Source organism: Erigeron canadensis, chromosome 8 (genome assembly GCF_010389155.1).
Source record: "Erigeron canadensis isolate Cc75 chromosome 8, C_canadensis_v1, whole genome shotgun sequence".
Lineage (NCBI taxonomy): Eukaryota > Viridiplantae > Streptophyta > Magnoliopsida > Asterales > Asteraceae > Erigeron > Erigeron canadensis.
This window is the reverse complement of record NC_057768.1, coordinates 42,075,517-42,102,383: the sequence shown is the minus strand read 5'-3', so window position 1 is coordinate 42,102,383 and position 26,867 is coordinate 42,075,517. Positions and strand designations below refer to the sequence as shown.

The window sequence follows — 26,867 nt, the reverse complement described above, 5'->3', positions numbered from 1 at the left end:
TACATGGAGGCTCAATCATTTATTCAAATTATTAAAAAGCTAGCATATGAGTGCTTTTTCACCAAAGTTAGATGTCTAACAACCCTATATTTTTTTTCCCCGTATATAGAATAGCCAGCTAATTTGTCTATGTTATTCACTTTTTTATGCGGACCACCATTCATTTGATAGGGACTTTGGTAATTATATTGGTATATAAGATAATTCAGAGTTTATAAATATATTTAGGAATCGCTCAAGTTGTTTCTAACTTAAGAGGTCAAGTTAAAAAACAATCTTGATCATTGGATGAATATCAATAGTTAAAATTCAAAAAGTATATTTGAATCTTAACCATTAATTTTAATTCAATAGTCAAGATTTTATCAACTTAACTGAGAACTTGAAGGAATCCACACCTTAAAAATATTGGTATATTTGAAAATACTGAACAAAATGAACTACCTTTGCATTTAGTAATAACGAGTTATATTTCTGGACGTTTGCCTCGAAAAAAATTACGTTTATTGTATGCGATATTATGTAAAATTAGATTTTGATGTTTCGAATATTGCCCTGAAACACTTTATATCTTATAAAGATATTTATAAAAAAAAATGTAAATAACATGTAATTACATATATACATAATCCTCATCTTAAATCTTCATATGTACCTGTATTAAGAATATACCAACATGACTCAACTTACGTCTGGAAAAAACTTATATTGAAGTGTAAATACTGATAAGCGCATAATGACAATATAGTTGAATTTTTAGAGTTTAAAATATATAAGAGAAAATCAAATACATCTAATATTAATTTTAATGATAAGATATCAAGAGTCTTGCTAATGATAATCTTGTGAGCTATGACTAATGTGCATAATAGTACTTGTAACATAAAATTTAAAACTTGAACTTTTAATATAAAGTATACTATGTTAGCATATTCCAAATATTAATTCTAAAAACTGTCTAGCATATCATCCGGAATAAAATATGCGTCAAAGACGAACAATGTCAAACGTAACATAACATAATAATCTCAGTAAAATAATCATAAAAATGACGTTAATAATATAAGTATTGCAAGAGAACACTGTCAAACAAATATCAACATAACAACCATAATAAAATAATAACGTATGTAAATATATCTGATATTATAATTGTAAACATTGTTTTTTTTGTTAAGCTATCATCATTGAACAAATATTGATAATTGTTTTTATTTAGTAACGTGCCAAAGTTTGTGAGTCAAATAAGCCCAACATGGACATGGGTTATTAACTTATTATTGTATTACGAGATGGGTACTCGTGCAATGTAGCGGCGGTGGAAGCAACGGGTGCTGCTAGTGGAGGTGGTGGTAACGATGTGATTATTAATCTAAAAGTAAGTTACGTAAATGGTAGTGCATTTATTTTATGTTTAAGAGATCTATCTTTTGTAAATAACTTTATTAAGAATATTATAAAAATATTATGTGGAAATATTTAAATTAATTATTAAAGGAGATAGATAGTTTTGATAAAATATTTTAGGGATATATTGGGTAGATTTAGTGTGAGTTAGGAATGTATTGAAAATTAAAGGTGTTTTGGGTATTTTAAAGGTAGAGAGTTGAAAAGAGAAATGATAGTTTGTTTATTAATATAGTATAGATACAAATACAGTAGATATATAGCTAGATGATTAAATCAAAATAATTTGGCACGATTCCAGTTGCACTCTTTTTGGGATATACACCGTATACTAATACTAATGCGATAGCTAATATTAAAAGTATTAGCAGATAGCAATCTTTGTTGTTCGTAACATCCAAGACAAAACTCGTGGAAACTTTTGATCCAGGATTCTGGTTACCACAACCAATCAAATTTATTTATTCATTTCTTTAATTTGTAAATTATATGTCCATTCTTTTAATTGACTTTTTTTAACAGCTACTCTACTAATACATTAATTTATAAACTCCGTATTTATATATCATTGTCAGAATTTGAACCTTTTTTTTTCTCCAAGAAGCCAAAGCCTCTACTACCCCCACCTAAGTGATGATGGTGATTCTTCTCATGGACTAACTTGCGTTGTGTTACAGTGTTACATTGTTACGTCAACTGCTATTCTAAGCTCTTAATCTTTTCTCTTTTATCTCCCGGCTAAATAAATATCTATTTTTAAAATTTTCAATTTATCCTTGTCCATAAAAGGAATTATCATTTTCAAGTCAAATTTATTTTTTTGGTCACGTTTAAAGTTAAGAAAAAAAAAAATTTACAATCTTTTCTTAAACTTCATATTTGAAAAAGAAAACAATTATACTCTTTTTAAATTAAAAAGCAAAAACAAAAAAAAAAATGGTGTTATTTTCAAATGGTCATTTAATCAACGGCCACAATTTCAATCCAAGTTATCTAAAAATAGTATAATGGACCGGACCACTTATTTGGCAAAAAGACACTCTGCTATCTGCGTCAAAAGGCAAGCAAGATTGGACAAATTTTGGCCACAAAAATATCAGAAGTTACAACACTGAAATTGCTAATTATAGCATATTGATTACTCTAATACTGTACACGACTTTTTAGTTTTTACCATGCATAAAAGTATATGTCTGTACAACTAATACATGTATATTCATACATAGTAAAAAAAAAAAAATTTGCGTAGGATCCACCCTGCTAAAAAAGGCATAAGCTGGATTTATGGCGGTGGTTGGGCTATCAAGATATTGAAGATCTAATATTATGCATACCAACAAACATAATCAGATAATAAACAAGTGTTGGATAATGACATGTCAATAAGTAATTCACACACCTGATAATTTCTGATAACACAATGAGTGGTGTCACGGTGCACACATGTGATACTTAAATGTGTGTGTGTATATACATCCGAAGAAAATAAGAAATACTAGACTTACAAAATGTTTATAGTTGTGAACATGTAAAATAGATAAATGGATGAAGTTTATTTCTTTCTTCGGATTATTTGAGGATGTCAAGCCATTTTTTATTTTTATTTTTCTCAGAAGTAACGTTTTTTTAAACATCAATGTGTTTAGCGTAATAATGCTCATTGTGGGTCAACAAAATAAAAGTTGTCGAAACTCATTCAGTTATCGGCTTGCTTGGATTTTCATTTTCTATAATATCCTTTCGTAAAGAAACACTTTTTTAATTGGGACCAATCTCACTTGGCCCAAGATCCACGTGCGTTATGAATCATAGATTCATAGTTTCATAAGTGAAAATGAAAGTAAAAGATATATATGATGTGTGAACCCCGGTTTTCCTAAATGAACAAAAGCTATGGACGTATGGTTCTCATAACCCTAATCCTAAGCCCACTTAATCCAGTAAGCCCAGTGAGTCTCTTTACTTTAAGTCTAGTCTAGATGAAATCCAGAGCCCAATTAAACTCCAAAAAGGCAAAAAGCATAGGTACTTGTTTCAATTGTTTGTTTAGAGATAGAACAAATCATTTCATGTAATTTTTTCTTAAACATTTAGTTTGATAGATTGAAAAGGTAATTTGAGTTATTTGAATAAAAGGAAAAATATTGAAAAAGATAAACTTACTACACGAATGTTTTTAATCATTCTCGTCTAAGTTCAATTTTAGTTTTAAAAGTGAATAAAGTGTTCAACAAAATCACATAATAACACATAAAGTTTACTTAAGAGATCTTGTATACACTTTTTGGTTCAAATTTGTACTTATGCTATCTTTTTAAATCTGCACCATTGTTAAAATTTTATGTTCCATTTGTTTTGTGTAGCATGATATTTAGAACTCATTTTTAGTGCTATTCTCTTATTTGGTGTTTTCTGATTTCAAATTTCAATAACGTTTAAACCTCAGATCAAATCGGGCTCCAGGGTGTTCGGTTTAGGGCCCAAATCGTGTGTGCATAAACGGAGTTTAAGCTATATGTTATATTTTTACATTTAAATTATGGGCCCGAATGGGACCAAATGTTAGAAGTAAAGACCGGGTTTAATCCATGTCTTTTTTTTTTTTTTTTTTTTAATTCTCTACTTTAGAAATATATACTCCGTAATATTCTTTCAAATAAACTTCAAAAAGCTTGATTATGTGTTTCTTAGCGGTTGAATTTTTGTTTTCCTTTTCTCATTACTTGTACTCTACTTCATATCTTCAATGTAGCGTTGAGGGTTAACACCATGGCTATGTTTGACATAAGTTTTTCAGAAATTTTAGTTTTTATTTTAAACTAAAAGCTCTTAATTAAAGTGTTTAAAGTTTTGTTTGGATGCAACTAAGGTTAGCTTTTATTTGAAAGAAAAAGCTCCAAAATAAAACGCTACATGAATAGTATTTCAAGAGCTTTAGTTTTTTATGAAGCTTTTAATTTTTAAAATATACACAAGTACTTCTTGAAGTCACCTACAACTTCCATATCAAACATTTTTTATAAAAAAAACTACAGGTTAAAGTTCCAACTACACTTACTTCAAGCAAACATCTCCCATATCTTTTAAGTAACTTTTTCTTACTTATCCATAATGTAATCATTATATTGAGAGTCATAGGGATCTCATAAATATTAAACCCGATTTTATACTAAATTTAGTGTAACAATACGTAAATTCATCTTCACACTAAATGCTACATTAAATTTAGTATACCAAATAATAAAACACATTTTTCTTTATGTCTATTCAACTTAAATATATTAAAGTTTAACTGTTTTCATTTATATCATTTAAATTTATGTCCTTGCCATGTTTTGAATTAAAATCATTATATATACTTATCTATTATAAAAAAAAAAAAATAGGAAATCATAGCAACATGCCGGGTCGTATTTAGATAATCTCAAAACCTGGTCATATTAAAATTTCAGTCTCAAATAGCCCGGCCTGACCCGACGAGTCCCGTTTCCTTATTAACTGTTGGGTCACGAGTTTCCCCATACTCCCATAGTAATTGGAGATCCGTAATCAATTATATGTTACGAGTAGTTTTTTTGAAATTAGTTTACATTTACCATTGTCAAAACAGGTTGGGACGCTTTGTTACTTACATATAATATTAGAATGTTAATGTATTAAAGATTATAAATTCATAATGCTAAAATCATCTTTTATAATTAAGCAATTAAGGATGTAACTTTGGATAACTTTAGATCTCTAATGGTTAACTAAGTTGATAGAATCAGAGTTCAAGACTGACATGTCGAGTCTTTAGTGACACCTGAGAAAAAAAAAAATTAAGACTACGTAGTGTAAGTCTGTAACCAAACAAAGGGGACAGTGCCTCTTCCATTCACAATCAAGCTAACAGAACAAATAAATAATAAATTTTCTACTATAATTTAGATTTCATCTTTTGAAATATCCATTATAAATATAACATAAATATTATAGAAATATTAATGTTATGTTATGTATAGTAATATATACAGATGGTCGGATATACGGGCTCATGTCGTCTAAAACCATATATCTCCAGAGTTGAACTGCGAAAAATCTAGCTAATATTCTTTTATACCCGTACCTAACCCCGCATATCAAGATTCAAAGCCGGCCCTAAAATATGGAGTATCGAATTTCCTCGTCTTTAGCGGTTTTTTTTTTCATCACCACATATTATCTTAAATTTATTATTTAATAACCCCTAAAAGAACCTAGACTTATTGACATTTGACTTATTTTTTTAAATGCCACATATAAACTCCATTACTCCGAATAACTTATACTCGTAATTGCTACATATTATCAGTTTTTATGTGTAAAGTTATAAAAATAACTTGAAATAATTAAAATACTCTATATAGTTTTGTAAAATTTAGTGTAAACTTAATGTTTATTGGGGTGTTCGGTATTGCGATTTGAAAATATATTTTGTGTTTTTCAAAACTTCCCATTTAAACACTTCTTTAAAAGTGCGTATTTTTTATGCAAACGTAAATAGTCATTCTTTCTGCCGAATATTTTTCTGATTATTTATGTTTTACAGATGAAATGGCCGGATAGATAATCTCTTTTTAAATGCAATCCAGAAGTATCAACTTTGAAGATGAGTTAAGACCATGACTATATTAACTTATTAAGAAGGTATGATGTTGTGCTTCATTAGCTGCATTATGAATAAAATTAAATTTATCAAAATAGTCAAACTAATAAGAATATAAATAGCAACGCGAAAAATTAAACTAATTATTCCCAAATGATCTTACAACAACAATGCATGATGCATAACAAATTAAATCTTGAAACAAATAAACTTGAACTAGAAAACAAAACAAACAACTTAATTAACATTACTACCATGCATGCATATACTGATCATTCCTTATTAGATCGAAATCAAAACTTACGTACAACATACACGCCCTTGGATCTCATCACCCTTGAACCGGGCCAGGAGCCGAGCCACCACTTGCTGGATTTGGGACCTCAAAACCAGGGTTTGGAACAAATGTGTCATCACCACCGGGAATGTAGCTTCTACCACCACCAGCCCCACCATACCTTGGCACATTACCAATGGCACCCGCGATTCCACCATCATGTCTACCAGTGATAGGACTGAACGTAAACGGATGTAACTTGTCTTTGCAGTTTGGTTTAATACCTCTTCCCACACCCGGAATTAGGTACCCACGATCATGGTAGAAGAGCGAGTCAGGTTTCTTGATGTCGTCGTCGGGCTTGTTCACGTCGTTTGCGTTTGGGATGTCACGCCCGGCTATAGCCATAGTGATGAAAATGTGGAAGATGAGAATGAGAGCCATCACTGAGTAGTGACTAGTATTAGCCATTTTAATTTTTTTTTATTTTTTTTGGAGATGGTTTTTGTGGCTTTAGATCGAGTTGTAGAGATGATGGAAATTGGCAAAGACAAAGAGGGATTTTTATAGGGAGCTCGATCGGTATGCCAACCCCACCCCATGCATACACGTACACATAAAAACAATGGAGTGTAAGTTTGGTAATATTATAGATCACCACCAGTTTGGGCGGCCAATTAAGTTTTTCATTTACCATATGGGCCGGGTATATATACATATGTATGCATGGTGAAGATTTTTTGCTAGCAAACTTATTATTATTATTCCTGTATAAGAAACAAAAAAAAAGATAACATGCATTGAGATCGGAAGTACTACTATATTATTTACGGATATTAATTTTCCAGTTTGCTCTTTTATTTTATGAAGTACAGTACTACTTTTAAATGAGATATATGCAAATGCAATGGGGTAGTAAATACTAATATCCTGCTCTACCAGGAATATTTTCTGTCAAAAATCATGGGGTAGTAAATATCATAGTATGAAACAAGCCCAACTTTGTTCCCATGACTTGAGAAGTTCACTTAATTAATTAGAGATGATGCATGTGAGTTTAAGATCATATCCCCTTTAATTTTAGTATGGCTGATTAATGGCTAAAACTGTATATATATATTTTATACTTAAAGACTACTATACAACACTTTCAATTCACCTTAAGTTTTCCCAAAGATTTATAAAATCACCTACACTGATAAAAATAGAATGACCGAACAAAATAATTAATGAATAAGTATAAGCACTATAACTCTTGCCTCGCACGACCGGCTAGCTAGGATCAATTAATATGCTAGTAAAGCGCGCGGGCCGGTGTCATCATCATCCAACACACAATAAAGCATTTTTAAGTCTTATTAAGTGTTTATAGTTTACCTTTTAAACACAATAAAGCTTTTTTTTCAAGTATTTTTAATGTTCGATCCGCTTTTGTGAGAACACTACTTTTGAAAGGAAAAAAAAAAAAATCTAACCATTATATTGTATCCAAGCGATAAAACATATTTAAAGGAGTGAAGTTCTTTGCATCTATATATAATGATTCAATAATAGATCGATGAATTCGATATATGGTGAAGTTTGAAACTCAGATGTCATGGGTTTAAATTTTGGTGTGAGAACAAAATGCTGTTAAAAATGAAGATATGGGTTTTTTTGTTTCTTTCTCCGATTGAAATTGGATATATGAAAAGAAACATAAGTCACTTAGTATAAATTTACTGTTAAAGAATAAGAAGAAAAGTATTTAGTCACATGTGATCATCCTTTAAAGCTACTAGCATTTACCTTTTATATTTATTTGGAAACCCTACAACTTTTAAAATGCACCACTTTCCAGCGATTATGCAAGTTGGATACTAATAAATAAATACGATAAAATTTTAATAACCCGGCCAGGATATGAAATAACAAATTTTAGCTTTTACCATAATATATGATGATGCCACGGGATTCTGTAATGACAAAATTTGGATTGTTGAACAACACGCATGGAACTTAGGTTATAAATAATCCTCACATCATTATCACGACATTACAAACTTAATTATGGCATGTCACGTCATATGATTTTTGTTGTCATTTTTAGTGCTACGGTTACACAAAATGAATCAAAAATGGACTAAATATATGTCATTATCAAGATATGGACTTAATTTGGATTGTTGAACAACATGGAACTTTAGGTTATAAATAATAATGATCATCACATCATTATCACGATATTACAAACTAAATTATGTCACGTCAAGTGATCATATGATTTTTTTGTTGTCTTTTTCAGTGTTATATATGTTTACTAAATCCATAAAGATGGACTAAATATATAGATTTCACATGCTCCTTAAAATAAATTGGTTAAAAGTGATCATTATAAAGAAAAAACATTTGAGTTTTAACTTTTTGTATAGGCCGGATCCATTTTCTTCTAGATTGATCGCAATGCTCCACGTATAGTAGTAATTATAAAGTACTGTAAGTAGTAGTTACATATAAAATCGCACTCCAAAACTACCTTCATTGATTAATGATTAGATGTAATAATATGCAAGCTGAAAAAAATTGGTAGCATTTGAGTTTCACCAACTCAGTGGAGGCTGCATTTACGATATATATGAAATTAACCATATTATTATGTAAATAAAAATATATATGTATAATATGAAATGCTAGCTTGTGGCACCAAACTTAGGGGTTGGTCATCCTATCTGTCAAGTCCCCAATTCGAGATTACCCACGGTACAATCCTCTCCTCATTAATTTACTTTATTACGAAAGAAGTAGTAGTATTCTAGTTTTAACTTTGTGTGGTGATGGAAATGGTCCATGTCTGCAGGTCCCATAATATTACGAGTATTAATTAATGATATGAAGGCTTATTGTCATGAAAAGTACAAGTATCTAACTGAGAGGTTGAATAATAGTCATAAAATTAAAGCCCAGGGGCGAATACGTACAGTAAGATTTATTTATTATTCTAAATAACAGCTAAGTCGGTCGGGGACAAATATCTATATATCGGCCAACAAAGTACCGTGAATTTTGTTCTCAACACCTACATATGATACCACTCCTTTAGCATCATATTTTGTTCAAACCTTTGAGACAAACACTTCCTTACAAGGAACGTAATAAAGAGAAATGGAACATCTAATTACAAGATCATTGTTTGTGAATTGGTTATTAATGATTTGGATATTTGTGAGTTTGATAGATTAGTCATAGGATTAGACTGTCCAAGTTTTTTTTACAAAAAAAAGAAAAAAAAAAACTTCCTAACAAGTTTGTCTTTTATATTTTCACTTTATCTATACTCCTTAAATGAAATCTACATGCACTGTTTAAAGACTACACATTTTCAAAGTCGAAAAAGTTCATACTGCCTTTATGCAAGTTAATTACCTTTATACAATCTCTTTAAGATTAATTACCTACTCTACTACTAAAATACCTATAGTATCCCTTATGACCTTTAACATTAACAACATTACCTTTACATCAATTAACAACATTACTAGTGCGCCACGTCCACCATCGCAGCATCATTGCGCTGATACCCTCTAGTAGAAATTAATAAATATATACTTTTAGAGTTCGGACAAACAATGTTGTTGCAGAAAATAATTAAATACCAACCACACAATCGACATTGTTGCATACTTCCGTCAGTATAGACTTTCATTGGTTAGGGAATTTAATCGGATACTTACAATGAACAGAATTATCATACATGCTACACCAGACGTAAATCGTTAACTAAACAAAAGATACAAATAACTATGGTCTTGGTGCCTCTTCTGAAAATCTTGGAAGTTGGACTAGTGAATTGACTCGGGTGACGCCTTCCAACCCTGCCCATCCCACAGCCGTTTCCTCATCACCAACTTTTGGTAAACAGCCATCATTGTTCTCTTCGGATGGTCTTACCGTACAGTTTCTCTGCAGTGATGGCTCTGAGTTTTGGCCATCGTCTGATTCACCTGCTAAGGTTGCTGAAGAGAAATCTTGTTCTTCACAGTCGGAATCTGAATCCATCTTACCATCCAGGAATAAACATATAACTGCACAATCATCCATTCTGGATGTCGGGTATTTGGTTTTCCATTCACGAGCAGCTGAGTCAACTAGGATCCTTGCTGCTGATGACCGAGTTGAAGCTGATGACACTATATCAATCACTTCTTCATTGCTTAAAACGTCCCAAACCTACAAAGGGTGTTATTGAATTTAGTATAACGAGAAAGCTCGAACACAAAAGCAACTATTCACTGTTTGACTTAGGGCCAACCTAACTGTTAGTCAACTCCGGAATCGCAATATTTCTTATGTAAAAAATTTATATGATTTAGCATAGAAGAGAGTTTATTTTGTTTACCATTATCATGATTCGGCCTACGGCTGGGTTAATTGGCTATATGTTGTTGATACGAACCCATCCCATAATGGGCTCTTATCATGCCATAAGCTAGGTGTAAAACTCACTCTCAAAAGCTAGCTCAAAGGAGGAGGGGACACCTAGGCTTATAAACCACCAACCAATCCCATACTTGGCCGATGTGGGATCATATCAATACCCCGCCCTTTGAAGAGCCAATGTCCTCGTTGGTCACGGTTGGCACCCTTCTCCTTGGGTCCAAGCCACCACTCCGAGCGTTGGAACCTCAAAATGTAAGGTTGCCTCTGATACCAATTGATACGAACCCTAACCATAATGGGCTCTTATCATGCCATAAGCTAGGTGTAGAACTCACTCTCAAAAGCTAGCTCAAAGGAGGAGGGGACACCTAGGCTTATAAACCACCAACCAATCCCATACTTGGCTGATGGAGATCATATCAGTTGTCTCTAACGGGTTAAACAAGGGAAACAAGTCAACCAGGTAGAAAGTTTTACAAAATATATTCAGATGCAAAAACCCACTAAATTGTTTTGTGAAGGAAAAAAAGTCCACCTTTGTAACCATATAGTGTTTGTAATTCCTTTTTACACATTAACTATTCATGAATATCCATGAAACTGAATAAAAAGGTTAAATGTTATGCACAGTCACACAGTCCAACCCAGCCTTTTTTGACCTGCCCTTAAAATAATCCGTTTTAACCTGGACTTGTTCTGAAAGACCCACTTATTCTTCAACCTCTGGTTTACCATGCAACTTACCAATTCACGAAAATTACTCTTGAAAATTATAATGTTAAAAAGGGAGGAGGATTCCCTCAAGTAACTCATCTCAAACCCAAATCTCCAAGATTGACTTTTTTACCAAGGGGGTTTGTTTGATTTAAAAGTCAAAGTACATGAGAAGAAAAAATAATCACTTGCATCAACTAAAGCCACATGGTGTATGTTTGAAATTTGATTATCGGTTTGATCATTTCATAATTGAGGAAAATAACTTATACTGTCTACGACAGCACATATTCCAGTCAACTTTATAGCTCTACTTAACTACTTTATGACCAAAGAATAATACATACGGGCACAAACGAGCTTTAAAATCTCAAACTAATCAAGTGGATGGTTTCTTTTGTGGAAAAAAGGACCAGTTTGCATAAAAATAAGATATGATCAGGCATGAAACAAGACGAGTAGACAAATTGTTTCATTAAGCCATTATTACACAATGAAAACTGAAAAAGGCATGAAACTTGGGAGTACATAAATAAATTTTCAAGTTGGTATAAAATAGTATTGAGACTTACCCCATCTGAGGCAAGAACGATAAATTTATCTCTGTCAGTGAGGACCCTGTGAGAAAATTCAGGAATAGATATGACTCCATATTCCTTCAAACAAAAATCTCCAAATGCGCGTGCCATTGCCAACCCTGGTGCATCATCAAATGGCAACCAAACTCTAGACACCTCCGGTTCATCTTGCAAAGCAAAAACGCGACCTTTGCAACGTTTAATCCTTTCAGCCTCTCCTATCATATCAGAATGGTTTAAATCCTTTTAGTTCTAAAACATTACTTTCTGACAACTTAAAGAATCTTGGTGGACCAAAACCTGTAGTCTTAAATTACTTTAACGACAATAATGCGCAAAAAGTAACTTAAGCATAGTACTTGGTCTTTAACTTACTTGGTAAGTCAGGCTTCAGATCAACAGTTAACTGAACTGCTACAAGTGAATTGTTGCTATCGTTGGACGCCATGATGGCCCGAGAATCTCCTATGCTTCCCATGTAAAGATTTAATCCCTTCGAATCAAAGTTTTACTCAGATAATAAAATTAACACACTAGGCTCTAATCCAGAAATGCAAATTCATTGTTACAAATAACCAAGAGCCCAAGAGCAATACCTGTTTTACAATTGTAACAGCAGTGCTGCCACTACAAAAGCAATCCAAACTGGGATGAAACCTCAATTCTTTATCCATCGATTTATACGATTTCAAAAAGGCATCTCTATATATCGAGTCCAACTTATCGTTTATTCCCACCTCATAATCTGCTCCATCTGAAGCAGAATCCTGACTGCAACAAATAGTACCAGTAGACTTTTTTTTCTTTGACTCGTGCGAATCAAGAAAAGAAAATAATTTTAATGGTAATGTATCACGAACTTTACGGGAAACAAGATGACCATAAGGTCCATGCCCATCAAAGACTCCACAGAAAGTCACATCTTCTGCCATGAAATCCTGCAGTGATTTACAGTAACAATAAGCAAATTCAAATTTACATTTCATACATCAACTATAAAATGTTATTCTTTTAGAAGACTTACTTCCCACACAATCATTGCATCTTGGTTTACTCCCTTCCGCCCTTGCTGAGTAAATATGCAAGAACTCCGGCTTTTCCCATTAGTGAAAATCCTGTTTTCAATGGATGATATATTCTGCAAGGCACTCACATGGTCGGAAAACGTTGTTTTTGTTCTTTTTTGTCCACAACACATGGCGAGTTCAAAACAAGAGGGTGGAGAAACGGTCTCTCCTTCACTCATGCTACTACAAGAACTCTTGCTACTTGTGGAAACACAACACCCCATTTTCAGTCGACCAACATCCGTTTTATATACGATATAGAAGACTCAGTATCATAAACGATCCGCCCGGCTACACAAATGCAGAAACGAAAATTTCAATGAGGATAGAGTATAGACCACTTGATATAAAGCTTATACTTGATATTACAAGTGGGAACTTTTTATGCATTTATACCCAATAATTGTAAGTAGCGGTTGATTAAAGAATCATGTGAAATTGTCAACTGTCCAGACTCCAAAACATGATATAACAAACTGTCAACTATCAACTTATCCAATAATGTTTTTCAAATTAAACTCATTAAAAAGTCATAACACAGCAGTTTGACTCGCGACGTGACCAAAAAAAAAAATCTTCTTGACCAAGAAGATTAGTAATCCAAAACAAAAAACAAAGGATATACAGGTGATATTCTATAGGAATTTTTTATAGCAAGTAGTGTAATGATGGCAAGACAGAAAGCTTTTAAATGTTCTTGCTTGAGAAATGATTGGTTTTTATCATGCCAATTGAAAATGACAATAATTAAACAAATCAAATCCTAACTGTAGATAATAATTAAATAGGCAAAGTAAATCATTATCATGTTACCTGCACTATCCACTGATCCATTAAAGGATTTAAAAAACACAGGGATTAAATCAAGATTCTTTAATCAAATTTACTGAATCTTATTACATTCACATAAGGAGATATATACAAAATAACATTAACTAGTAAGTTGCTTCAGTATAAAACTTAAAAAGATGTAAACTTTCTTAGGCTAAAGAGTAAAAATAGTACTAATAATTCAAATAAGAATCTCATAAAAAAATAAGAACTTTTATTTTTGCTCTCATTAACATACATATGAAGTTTGCCAATATTTTTTCAATAAAAACCAACAGACATTTCAAGCAACAAACAGATCATGTATGCCCAAATTGAAATGCAACAAGAACAACAATAAAAAGAAAAATCCATCAAAGCTAAGATGATCAAATCATCAATACTAGTACTAAGTTCAAGAAAAACATAAATCAAGATTTTCTATTAATGTTTAACAAATAAAGCAAAAGTAACACTGCACCATTATAATTAGAGACTAATTACAAAACCCAACAAAGAATAGGTAAAAAAGATTAATTCTTGATGGAAAAAAATTTACCTTGTTGTAGTAGTAAATTGATGTGGGAATTCAAGTGGAGAGGTTATAGAGGGGAGTGCATTGAAAGAAACACGGGATGAGTGAGTGAGTGAGGGACAGAGAAAGAGATGACAGGACAAAAAGGGGTTCTATAAATGTAGTACTCGTAGTTTTTAAGATTTTTGTTTAGTGGAGTACTTAACTAATCATAAAACTCGAATTTCAAGGTTTGGAATCAAGATTAAAAAGAAATGATATATTCTCTAAAAAATTAGAGAAATGATTAATTTTTTTAATTAAATAGATTTATTTAACTATGAGATGATGACAAGTGTTAAACTCAAATGATGAAATTAGGAAATTAAATAAATTGAATCATGTCACTATTTTATACGAGAAGTTTAGAAGGATTTTTATGGCTAATTTTTAAAAGGATAAATTATTACCTTAAAATAACCTAATAATCTTCTTAACAATCTTAAAACATGACAAATGTAATACACTTATTCTCTTTCTTGATCTTATTATTTGATTTCGTCATCCGTCATAATCTTATAATTAAGGGGATTTTTATTTTCCTAAAATTTATAAAATTGATAAATTCATGCAAAGTAAAACGTTTAAAATATAATTAATGGTTTATTTAACTTATAAAAATAAAGATAATTTTGCTCACTAACTATTTCCAACCCTTAGAAAATCTATGAGAAATCATAACTTTTAAAATCTTAATTTAATTTCAAACACCCCAAAATGAAATTAAAGCTTAATTTCAATGAAATTAGTCTTAATTCTCTTTCTATTGACATTGTATTTAACAAAAACGACAAAAATAAGATTTTAAAAACTATGTTTAATTATTTATGGGGTTTACTAAATACAGCCTTTAGGGCTGTGTTTAAGGTGCATAAATTGTTTGTATATTTACCATGAAAATCAGGGGCGGACTTTTAATATGGAAGGTACAAGTTTTATTATGCACGTTAAATACAGCTCTTAGGGCTGTATTTGACATTTCCATTATTTATTAACTGAACGAGTAATAAATATTTTTTGTTACTTTAATTGTTAGAAAAATCTTGAAGGAATTTGGCAATGTTTTTTCCATTCTTTTGGTGAACTATGCCAAAAGAGGATAGGCCCTTCCTTTTGTATGGAGATAGATCCAAAATGGAATGATTAAAGTTGATAGACAACTTTGATTTTGTATTCTTTATGGAAAAGTTGCAAGATTCTTCAAGTAATTACATAAGAAACATGATCTACAATGCTTATACAATCCCATACATTATGAACTTGATGAAATTACATATCCGGTTGATTTATTCACACTCAAACGCATAACTTATACTTCATCGGTGCCTACTAATTTTACCCCATTTACGTATTGATCTTAGATTAATCAAATTTGGTTCAATTGCATTGTATGTGAATTTACTACTCGTATTTTACTTCGGATTGTTCAAAATTTCCACTTTATGTCATTCCTTATGTAGTCATTATTAGTTCTAATTTTTTTTAACATCATGTTTAAACCATGACCCACCTTATCTCTAGCAGCTATTGAAAGTGTTATGTTTCATAATAATGTATGGGTATAACCAGGTTGTTATACGAAGACATTCACATGATAAGTTTTATAAATATATAGCATTCGTAATTCATTTATATAATAAAAAAATATTAATTATAAACTTCATAAACAACTCAAAACAATATTAAAAATACAAATCATCACAAAATAATAATAATTTTAAAATAATAATAATAATAATAATCAAAAACTGATTGAACCGGGCAGATTTGACTGGAAAAACCAATGTGTTCAACCGTTTACGGAAAAAGCTGGGCTCTTTTGAACCAACCGATCGGCCAACAATTTAATTGGTTGAATCGGACGAAATTAGTTTTTAAAACATTTGTACGGTCGAAAAAAATGACAAAGTCACAAAACGAGCTGAGTGTCTATTGTCCAATTTCATGAAAAGGTTAACATTCATAAGGCCTTCACCACGTAATTATATACCCAAGGTCCCAAGTCATGGCAAATTTGACAACTATGTAGCCCATGTTTGTGTATCAGCCTTTTTCTAACAGTGAGTTAACCCATTAGAATAGCCCAAACCAAACCCATTGCATGTGTTTGCTAAAACTAAATGTTAGGTGGTTGGTCACGATTTCGACTCACGACACTTTCAAGTTCTTGAAACATTTATCAGAGTCTGAACTTTCAAAATCGTGGTGGTTTAATGATTTGCCCAGTTTGAAAAGTATATTTGAGTTATTTTTTACGAAACGTTGGCTCAGATTGTTTGCATTACCTAGAAAACTATTTAGAAAATAAAGATCCAATAAATGTAAAATTGTAAATTTGGAAGCATAAGACTATCTCCAATGTAAGGACATCTTTAAGCGTATTTCGGTTACCATATCATATCTTACAAAATACAAATCTTAAAATCCTTATAATTGTTTTGGACAAAAATTGTCTAAGATAATCTTGTAAAAAGATTCAAGATAATTTTCTAACCAAAGATTTGTAAGTGAGGTCAAGTGTTTAAGATCTTAAAATAAAGTAAGATTTTTGCTAGTAAAAGTAATACGAAATATGATTTTTTGATTAAGAAACTTTGTGAAAATCATTGAGATAGAATTATAGTAATTAAAGATGAAAATCGTTGAAGATAAAGATAATAAGACTAAAGATCAGCGTTGTGATCCTAAATTGAAGATAAATACGAAAAGAATAACGACAATAGAGTTTTGTTGACGGGAAAAAACCCTTGACTCAATTAAGAAATCTCAAGTAAAAAATCCCGGGAAGAATCAATCGTTCCTACCTGTGTTCTTTTGTTATTATTAGTTTAAAATTACAATACAATGAATGAAATAAAAAGTGAATGATTAACTAGCTATGAATGTGTGTAAAAAGATGAGCGAAGTGTGAAGTTGTTGTGTGTTGATCGTTGTATGTCCTTCTGCCGAAGAAGCCTTTGTAATTATAGAGCTGGACGTTGAACTGAATATTCGAAAATCTGGGATCTTCCTGGACTTGCTCATTACGCTGAAGAATTGGTGAAGGTGACCATTGAGAGCTTGTCCACACATGGTAAAACCGTTATCAATCCTGATTCTTATGGTTGAAACGGTTAACTATTTGTTAAGAATTGTTTATTCACGTTGTAAATGCTCTTTGGTCGTCACAATTAGCCCTGCATACTATATCTTCTTGTACTAGATATACATTCGTTAGTGATTATGTTGATCTCGATGATCTCAAGATCCTGCTATACTAAAATAATAAGATAATACAATCAAGATTCTTAAATTGGCACAATGATAAGGATCCTTTAAGTAACAGCGAGTAGAATAAATAAAACTATTCAAGTCTAATGTTACAATATTATTGAGATCTTAGTTTTGAAAATTCTACCCCAAACAATAAAACTTTCAAATCTTTGAGTTTTATCTCTAACCGTACAAATATTGTTATACTTTACAAATCACCACACATGATACATTCTTACATATTTTATAAACGAACAAACAACAAAAGATATTATAAGCATTCTAAAAACATATCCTTGGCTAAAGATATTTACCCACAAGTTCTTGAAATATGTAAAAACATTCTTACCATCTTCCATTAAAGATAACCTAAGTTGTAAGTACCATGAGATAGTTATTAGTATTAGCCATGAGATAGTTGAAAAGTCTCTATTATCCACCCCATAGGTTGAGCCACATCATACCAAAATCTAGCAAGACACTTTCTCATCCATAAACTATGAAAAGTAGATAAGATGATAAGCCCACCATCTTCTAATTCTAACCAAAACATATATTGCAAAATAAAATCATATCCATATCACTACCATTCACCACCATGGCATCTCCCACCTTGATCACCCCCACAACCTCAACCCCTAAACCCCTTGTACCCATTATCCGCTCCAAACTCTCCTCCAATGCCACCACCACCCACCGCCGCAACTTCTTATCATCGTCAACAGCAGCCATAATAGCCCTGATTTCTTCCCCAGTAGTACTACTGCCAGCATCAGCTGCATTGGCTGCTACTGATGAAGAATATGCACAAGAAACAAAAGAGGTGATCAAGAAGGTAAGGGACACAATCAACATGGACAAAACTGACCCAAACATTGCAACTGCTGTGGCCGAGCTAAGAGAAACTTCAAACACATGGGTTGCAAAATACAGAAGAGAAAAAGCCTTGTTGGGCAGGCTGTCTTTTAGAGACATGTACTCGGCCTTGAATGCTGTCTCTGGCCATTATGTTAGTTTTGGGCCCACTTCTCCTATTCCTGCTAAAAGGAAGACTAGAATTCTAGAAGAGATGGATTCTGTTGAAAAGGCTTTGTTGAGGGGGAGATAGATATGTAGCCATTGATGAGTTTATTATCCATCGACTTGTAACAATAATATTACTCGTATTATTTTTGTATAATTTATATATATATGGCTTATATATATAAAAATGTGTTATCATGAGGTTTGTGATACATTCCACACGGATAATTAAGGTTTGTGTTATATCATGTCCCCGGCTTGATTAATTATTGTTGTATACTCTCACATGGACTAAATTATGTGGTCTTCTAATTATGATCAAACATGAGAATAATATATGGAAGTCACTGGTCATGATTGAGATATACTATTACTATATGTATAATTAATAGCATATATGCATGATCCTTGTCTAATTCCTCCTGATGTCGTAGATGTTCAATCTTCTGCGTTGTCACCTCATGCTCAATGTTTCCCAACTCATCTTTCTTAACTCATTTGGAGCATTGAGTTGATTTCGTGAGGAGGTATCGAGGATTCATGGGCTTAGGACGAGCTAGCTAGAAAAATAACTCTTTAGACACGATGAATTAAATCGTATAAACTAACTTTTAAAAGCGACAATAAGTGTTACTAGTGTATATCAATAAATATAACAAACATTATTATTAAAAAAATTCTAAGAAAAAAAAAACATACTATTAAAATAACACATTATAAGGTATAGACTATATATACTTGGCGTGAGCACGGGTCAAAACCCTTGCCGGCCCGTGCAAAATCACTAGTCCCTAGACTATACTTTTGTAGAAATGTAATATAAAGTTTTACGCCCTGATAAACAGGCTATGAATAGTCGGTCATTTTGCTCTATGCCAAAACTCGTACATAGTAAATTTTGTATAGGGTGGTCAGCTCTCAAGATTTCGGTTTCTTAACCTTTAGAGATGGTATTTATAAACCTCTGATTCAAAGTCAATTACACATGCCGACCATTATCAAGTACACTAATAAAATGTGTGTCATCGATCATTTGATCCGGTCATCCAAAAAGACCAAAACCCATAGCCGTGACCCAACAATACTCGGAAACTAATAAACACAACAAAATTATACTAGTAACACCTAACTAAGAGATAAATAATCTTTATGTAATATGGAATATGTTACAGCAATACGTCGCATAATAGGTAGCAATACCTAAATTTGATTTTATCTATATATATATATGTATGTATATTAATAACAAATTGGTCATTAAACAACTGTTATTACCACCATGTGACCACATGGACCAACAAATCAAGACTGAAAGTCACAAGTTTAAGTTTTGCCATAAACAAATGGAAAAATTATATATATCTTGTGATTCATGTGTGAAAACAATGAGTCGCCGGACATGTTTTATATGCGGAATGCGCTTTGAATAACAAGATGGTACATGTACAAGAAGGTTTTCTAACTTTTCACCCATTAACTAATAGTTTGGGACAATTCCAAAGCGTGGTTTGGTCACAATGCAGAAATAAATATATATGTCAACATTGACTAACCTAACTTCTTTTTGGACTCATTTTATTTGGTTAAAACCACATATATATCCAATATCTACATGCATCTTTGGGTTTGTTTGAATTAAAAACGAACTACCACAAATGGTGGATTTCTGGGTAACATTAATGGATCTTGTGACATTCTCTAATGGATTTGAAAATCCAGAATGAGGAAATTACGTGTGCTTCTCCTACAGTCCTACTATTCTTTGATCATGACTATGTATATCGTTAAAACTTTAAACTTATTATATGCTTATGGTCGATGTGCGATAACTTGATTATTTGTGACACGGAACATAAGCAAGAACATGATCTTTACAATACGCTTTGAAAGAGATAAAATTCTTGATATTTCACAAATAATCGTGACATAACATAGCATGATATAACACATAATATTGTTAACCACAAGTAATTACTGAAAATGATCCAAGATTACAACGTAAATATAAGAGGGCCGCGTCTATTTTTTTGACGAGTATCCGAATGAAAATACTGAAAGTTGGGGAAATTAAAAATTGGAGACATAATTGAAAATTGCCTAGGCCTCCAAATTGATCCGTCAACTGGTGTGGGCAAGTATGTTGCCATCTCGACCGTCTGAGTCTCTAACTGGGCTTTTCATCTAAGGAAGCCCATATAAGTATATAACTTCCTATATATGCTGATTTTAAGCTGATCATCTTTCGTTCTTTTAAATCCTTTAATGGTTCGACCTAAATTTGCATAAAAAAATTGATCAACTCTAAATATTTGATCAAAATCATTGCCTGAGTTAATAAAGTAGTTATTTCTGATTAATAGGGCCTGTATTTTTTTTTTTCCCATTAAGTGTTGTGTGGATTAAGTGTATGTCTGAATTTAGTGTGTCTGAGACGGGTAAGACAATAAATGAATAATTATATATATATATATATGGCTACCACTACGAAGAGAAAAAAATAAAAATTGTTTCTAATCCAAACCATTAAAAATAAACCAACAAATGAATCTCCACCATTAAAATTAATAGTCAACTTTGATATTTAATTATGGTAAATTTTTTTAATTAACTAGCTAATACCTATTTAAAAGTCAACATATTAGTCTAACTTCATGTTCAACTTAGTTTTACAGTATTTGGGTATAGTTTTCATGTTCCCACGTTAAATTAAATTACATGTATATCTTCCTTTAGTTTAGTGTGGTGGGCATAATTAGTCTTAAGGAGTTTGTATTTCCCTTATATTGTACGTAGTAATGGAGTTTATGTCTTTATGAAATGGCCGTAAACTAACTTTGTCTACTCTCATTCGATACGAATATATGCTATAAATGCCGTTGATTTTAGATACATATAATACAGATATTTGGTTTCTGTATTAACTTCGGACCACAAATGCACAATTGAATTTATATAATATTGCTCATGAAGCTAAAGAAAAAAAATAATCTTTTATTAGATTCATTCAAAAAATAGCAATCCACTACAACAAATTAGTCAATTCAGCACACTTTATTTTACACAGTTTTGAAAAGTGTCAAATTTGTTGAATCATTCACATTTAAAAATGTGTGCAAATAAGCTACACGAAAAAGTACGAAAAAAATTTAAAAGTTTCATATGAAAAAAAATGTTAACATTAATGAGCGTGGAGTGTTATATATGCAAATATATTGAGTAGATTAGTTCTCGCCTCTTTTACTCCTCAATCACTTGTTAATATATTTGGAAATCATTGTACTATATTGAGGGTCGTCACATGCATACATATATGGATATATATACACGATAAATTATTCCCCCCTATGTATCTTTTCTAATATTTTTCTATACATTATTCATCTATTATTGATTGTGGATGGTTGATTGTTGTATTGTTGATCTAAAGATCAAAGTTAATAACATGTACAAATTTTATACTTTATGCACTTATAAGTAAAGATCATTTCTCTGCGAGACTTGTGCAGAAATCATTCGTAAAGAAATGATTTTTCAGTACGTATAAACAATTTTAATATACAAGTATTCAAACATGACCTAACTTATTATGATGGGTTTGTTTCTGGGTCATTTGAGTTGACATCAAATGGGTTTGTTTTAAGTCAAACGGGTTGTTTTTGGGTCAAGTGACTTGACGAGTCGACATATCAAATGGGTTGGTTTTGGGTCAATTAAGTCAATAAGGTTGATGAGGTTGGTTTTGGTTTGGGTCAAGTCAGTCAATTACTTGACCTAAAACCATCAATTGTGTTGGTGGATTGATTTGGGGTCAAATAGGTCAAGATCACTTATTATTAACTTTAAAAAGTTATTCGGGATGTCGGGTTGAAAACTCAACCCAGACTCAATGCGAAAAAAACTAAGTTAATGGGTAGAAAGTTTTAGACGGTTTGGCTTTCGGGGTCGATCGGGTTTCAGTGTGTGATACATATATATTTTTAAACTAAAAGTAAATACAGTATATTTCAAGTCATATATTTTTGAATTGTTACTATTACACTAAAGGGTAGCAGTGCAATGCGACATTGGTGATTGGTGGCAGCGGTGGCATAGTTACAGATGGTGGCAGTGACAATAGCGGCGTTAGTCATGAGCAGTGGTCAAAATCCGGCCAGAGCTATGCAAACCCAACGCCCGACAATGCAATAAAATTCAATCCATCGTTTTCTTATCGGATATACGTATTTGTTTAAAATAACTGTTATTAACTTGATATTAATAACATACGTTCCCATCAAGTTTCGATATTTTTTTATAATTTTATTTATGTCTTTTATTCGTATAGGGGTGTCAATAAAGTCGGGTTCAGATTAACGAGTTGAAAATATCCAGCTTGATAAATTTTAGGTCGGAAAATTAACTTGAACCTACTAACAAGATTATCCGAAACTAACTCACCAACCTAAAATAATCAGGTTGGCAGGTTGGTGGACGAGTTTAGGGTTGATAGGTTAAACAGGTGCTGGGTTGGGAGGTTAATGGATTAATTTTAAGTTTTGATATTTTTTATAATATTTTTTTATGTCTTTTATTTGTATAGGGGTGTTAATAAGGTCGGGTTCAGGTTGACAAGTTGAAAATATCTAGCTTGATAAATTTTGGGTCAAAAACCTGATCCGAACTTCTTACCAGATAACCCAAACTAACTCACCAACCTGAAATAATCAAGTTGGCAGGTTGGTGGATGGATTTAGGGTTGATAGGGTTAGCGTTTTATGTTACACGTTAATAATAAAAGTTGGATATTTGCACTTTTGTCAATTTATTTTATCTTTGTATATAAAGTTCAACATGTTTCGTATATTCTTAACTATATATTGTTTCTAACCCGGTCAACGACCGGGTATAGATATAGTTATTGTTTGTTATGTGTGCTAAATTAACCAATTAAAAAATTTTAATTACTATAATACCCTTGAAATTTAATGAGTGTTTTTTAAAAAAAAGTTTTGAAAGAATAATTATGTAAAATACTTTTAGCTGCACTTTTTAATTAAGTGATGACTTATTAAATAAGTCCTAAACAAATATTATATCCAACTTAAACAATTAAGATTAAGTCATGTCTTATTTATTAAGATGTTATTAAACACCACCTATATTTCTACATATGTTGAGCGAGTTGATGACACATGTTTTTTCCGTCTACATATGAACTTGGCCACGTTTAGATCTAGTCACATATGCATGTCACTGGAAGATCAACTTTTATACATACATGATACATGTAATGTAATCCTCCGTAAGTTGGATTTGATTAAATGGTCAGGTATTTAATCAAAAAATTGAGAAATTTTTAATATGAAATGTCATGGGATAGACCTTTTATATGAAATGTACAATTTTTGTTGTGTATGTTAACTTTAATCTTTAAGATTATAGCATTTTTTCGTAGTACACATTCTTTAATAGTGTCATTTTTAATGTCTAGAGATTTTGACCAAATCCTAACACGAGTTGATAATTACTCAATCAACCTTTAATGCAACCACCCAAGTGTTTCTTGATGTTATATATAAAAAAAAATATATATATATATATATATATATATATATATATATATACGATAAATATATATTGTTTAATTGTAATTAATTAAGTATGGAAAGAGTATTAATAAAAAGAATAGTGAATGTATAAATATCCCTAAACCTTACATTTGTATATAAAGCTTTCATATAAAAATATCCAATTTTATCATTATTCCCAACCTCCAAACACACACACTTATACACTTTACAAGATCTAAATCACCATCGATCATCAATCAAGCTTAAATCTATGTGTTATAGTACACAATTATTCTATAAACCTTAACTTTAGCCTTTAGCTTATACTCCGTATTTAGCAAGACTCATAAATAATTAAATAAGGGTTTTGCTAAATGCAGATGTTAAGGTTGTAGTTAATTAAGTGTATTAAATAGTTATACAATTAACATAAAATTTGGTGGAGGACTTTTGATATTAAAGATAACAAAATTTGTGTACGCTAAGGGCACGTTTGGTTCACATAATGTTTTTAGAAAATGAATGAAATCTGTTGAAGCAATTGGAATCTGATGGAATGAAATTTGACGGAATGTTTTTCATTTTTTTAAGATTTAAGTGAGAGACGGAATGAGATTTCTTCCCTCATCCCCATGGAATGGAGATTCCATCAAATGAAGGAATGTTGACATTCCAACGGAATGATATTCCTTCATCATTGAGCAACCAAACGCACTAAAGAATGGAATTAAATTCCAATTCCATCAAATTTCATCAGAATCTGCGAACCAAACGCGACCTAAATGTATCTCTAAAAGTTGCGTTTAACATTTCCTATTAAATAATTAGAATAAAGACATATAAGACTAATTTGGTATATATATATATATATATATATATGTAGGGATGGGTTTTTTATAGTACAAGCAATCCAAAAAGTACAAAAAATACAAGGCACCGTTGGATCTTCTTCCTCTTTCTTCTTTCTTCTCCGGCGAGACTGCCACCACCAGCCACCACCTTTTTCTCGGATGACCGCCACACCTCCTCCTTCTTCTTTTTTCTCCTGCGAGACAACCACCGCCACCACCTCCGACGACATCTCCGGTGACTTTTCTGACGAGAATCAGGTTCGTTTTCGGGTGGATACGGTACGGGCGTTGCCCTAATTCGTTCTAAACTGGTTGTCATGGGGCGCATACGGGAATAGTATGGATTTGATGGGCGACGATCCAAGAGATGGTGGCGGTTTAATACGGTACGGGCGAAGCCCTTACTGCAGGTGTCGGCGGCGTGGTTGGGGTGGTCGGAGATGATGGTGGTGACAGTAGTTGTCTTGCCGAAGAAGAAGGAGGTCGTGGTTGGCGGCGGCAATCTCGCCGGATAAGAAAAAAGAAAGGGGAAGAAGATATCCTCTTGTACTTTTTGTACTTTTTGAATTGCTTGTATTTTAATTATCTTTCCCATATATATGTATATATATTTCATTCACAAATTCATAAAAGACTATTTGTAAGGTTTTTTAAAAAAGTTTCTCCTACAACATACATTTTTATATCATTTAACATGTGAATGAAAAAAAAACATGTAAACAAATATATAATTTAAGAGTTCTCATAATTTTTACAAAAAAAAAATTCTCAAAATAAGGAAAGTATATATATATATATTACTTATTAAAAAAAACACTTTCCTGTTGAAAGTTATAGAGAGAAAAATGTCTAAAATGTCATCCTATAAAATATTATGTAATACTTTTATCTAGCATTTTTAAATTATTTTCACATACACTACCCCGTAACATTAATGTTTAAATAACACTATTAATCATTTATCTTATAAAATATACCTTTATTAACCCTTTAAATCAATTAATTTTATGATTGATGGTATATTGGTTTATAGTGTGTATCATGTTTCTAAAACAACTAAGGTAAATTAGAGATAAATATTAGGATATTATTATCTTAATGATTAAAGAACATTAACTATGGTAGCTAATTAGCGCAATCAGTGTTGATTGATGGGATCTTTGATTTTATGTGTGTTAAGTACAAAATTTATGGGTTGAATGACTAATCATCTTTTTAAAAAATTATATTTTTTATATCAAAAGTTCACCTTTAAATTTTATGGTAAGTATATAACTATTTAATATATCAACGTAAGCTAGATCTCGAGCAAATGATGTACACTTTTTAAAAAAATAATAAAAAATAATTGTAATTAAGACTTTGTTTGTCGAAACCAGTATGTTTTTTATGTTTGGAAGAAAAAGGCCCATGAATCAATCAACTAGATAGGAATCACATGTACTTTTCAAAAAAAAAAAAAAGATAGGAATCACATGCGGGTTACTTGAAATGAGTCATTTGGATATGATATGGTTTTTAATAAAGATTTTACTTTGTGTTAACTTGTTATTTTTAAACCCTTTAATAATTCATTTTTATAAATGTAAGTGGTAAAATTTGAACTTTGATATAATATCCTAAAATATAGATTTTAGCAATAAGTTATCAACTTCATTGGACATATGGAATGGTTTTTTGATAAAAACAAACAAGAAATTTGTTAATTGGTTTTATTAAGTATCT

At 31.5% G+C, this 26,867-nt stretch overlaps 3 protein-coding genes across 3 annotated transcripts; 1 reads left to right on the top strand and 2 right to left on the bottom strand.

Moving 5' to 3' along the window:
- Positions 1-6,146: 6,146 nt before the first annotated feature.
- LOC122578838 (putative cell wall protein) lies at positions 6,147-6,855 on the bottom strand. The gene has a single exon (XM_043750885.1). It carries the CDS (start codon positions 6,777-6,779, stop codon positions 6,363-6,365), a length of 417 nt encoding a protein of 138 aa, XP_043606820.1. The 5' UTR covers positions 6,780-6,855; the 3' UTR covers positions 6,147-6,362.
- Positions 6,856-9,916: 3,061 nt separating this feature from the next.
- On the bottom strand, positions 9,917-14,564 carry LOC122611218 (probable protein phosphatase 2C 52). Its single transcript, XM_043784203.1, has 6 exons — positions 14,453-14,564; positions 13,041-13,374; positions 12,613-12,954; positions 12,392-12,509; positions 12,011-12,234; positions 9,917-10,514 (listed from the first exon to the last, which is right to left on the bottom strand). Exons 2-6 carry the CDS (start codon positions 13,305-13,307, stop codon positions 10,086-10,088), a joined length of 1,380 nt encoding a protein of 459 aa, XP_043640138.1. The 5' UTR covers positions 13,308-13,374; positions 14,453-14,564; the 3' UTR covers positions 9,917-10,085.
- A 3,706-nt stretch (positions 14,565-18,270) lies between these two features.
- Positions 18,271-18,990, top strand: LOC122611338 (photosystem II repair protein PSB27-H1, chloroplastic). Its single transcript, XM_043784355.1, has one exon. It carries the CDS (start codon positions 18,318-18,320, stop codon positions 18,825-18,827), a length of 510 nt encoding a protein of 169 aa, XP_043640290.1. The 5' UTR covers positions 18,271-18,317; the 3' UTR covers positions 18,828-18,990.
- Positions 18,991-26,867: the final 7,877 nt, after the last annotated feature.

Excerpts from the sequence above, each read along its gene's own strand:
- LOC122578838 (XM_043750885.1), bottom strand. The coding sequence starts at position 6,779 with ATGGCTAATACTAGTCACTACTCAGTGATGGCTCTCATTCTCATCTTC.
- LOC122611218 (XM_043784203.1), bottom strand. The coding sequence starts at position 13,307 with ATGGGGTGTTGTGTTTCCACAAGTAGCAAGAGTTCTTGTAGTAGCATG. Across the intron at positions 12,235-12,391 it reads TCTGAAGCCTGACTTACCAA|GAGAGGCTGAAAGGATTAAA; the intron begins GTAAGTTAAAGA and ends CTGATATGATAG. Across the intron at positions 10,515-12,010 it reads TCGTTCTTGCCTCAGATGGG|GTTTGGGACGTTTTAAGCAA; the intron begins GTAAGTCTCAAT and ends CACCCTTTGTAG.
- LOC122611338 (XM_043784355.1), top strand. The coding sequence starts at position 18,318 with ATGGCATCTCCCACCTTGATCACCCCCACAACCTCAACCCCTAAACCC.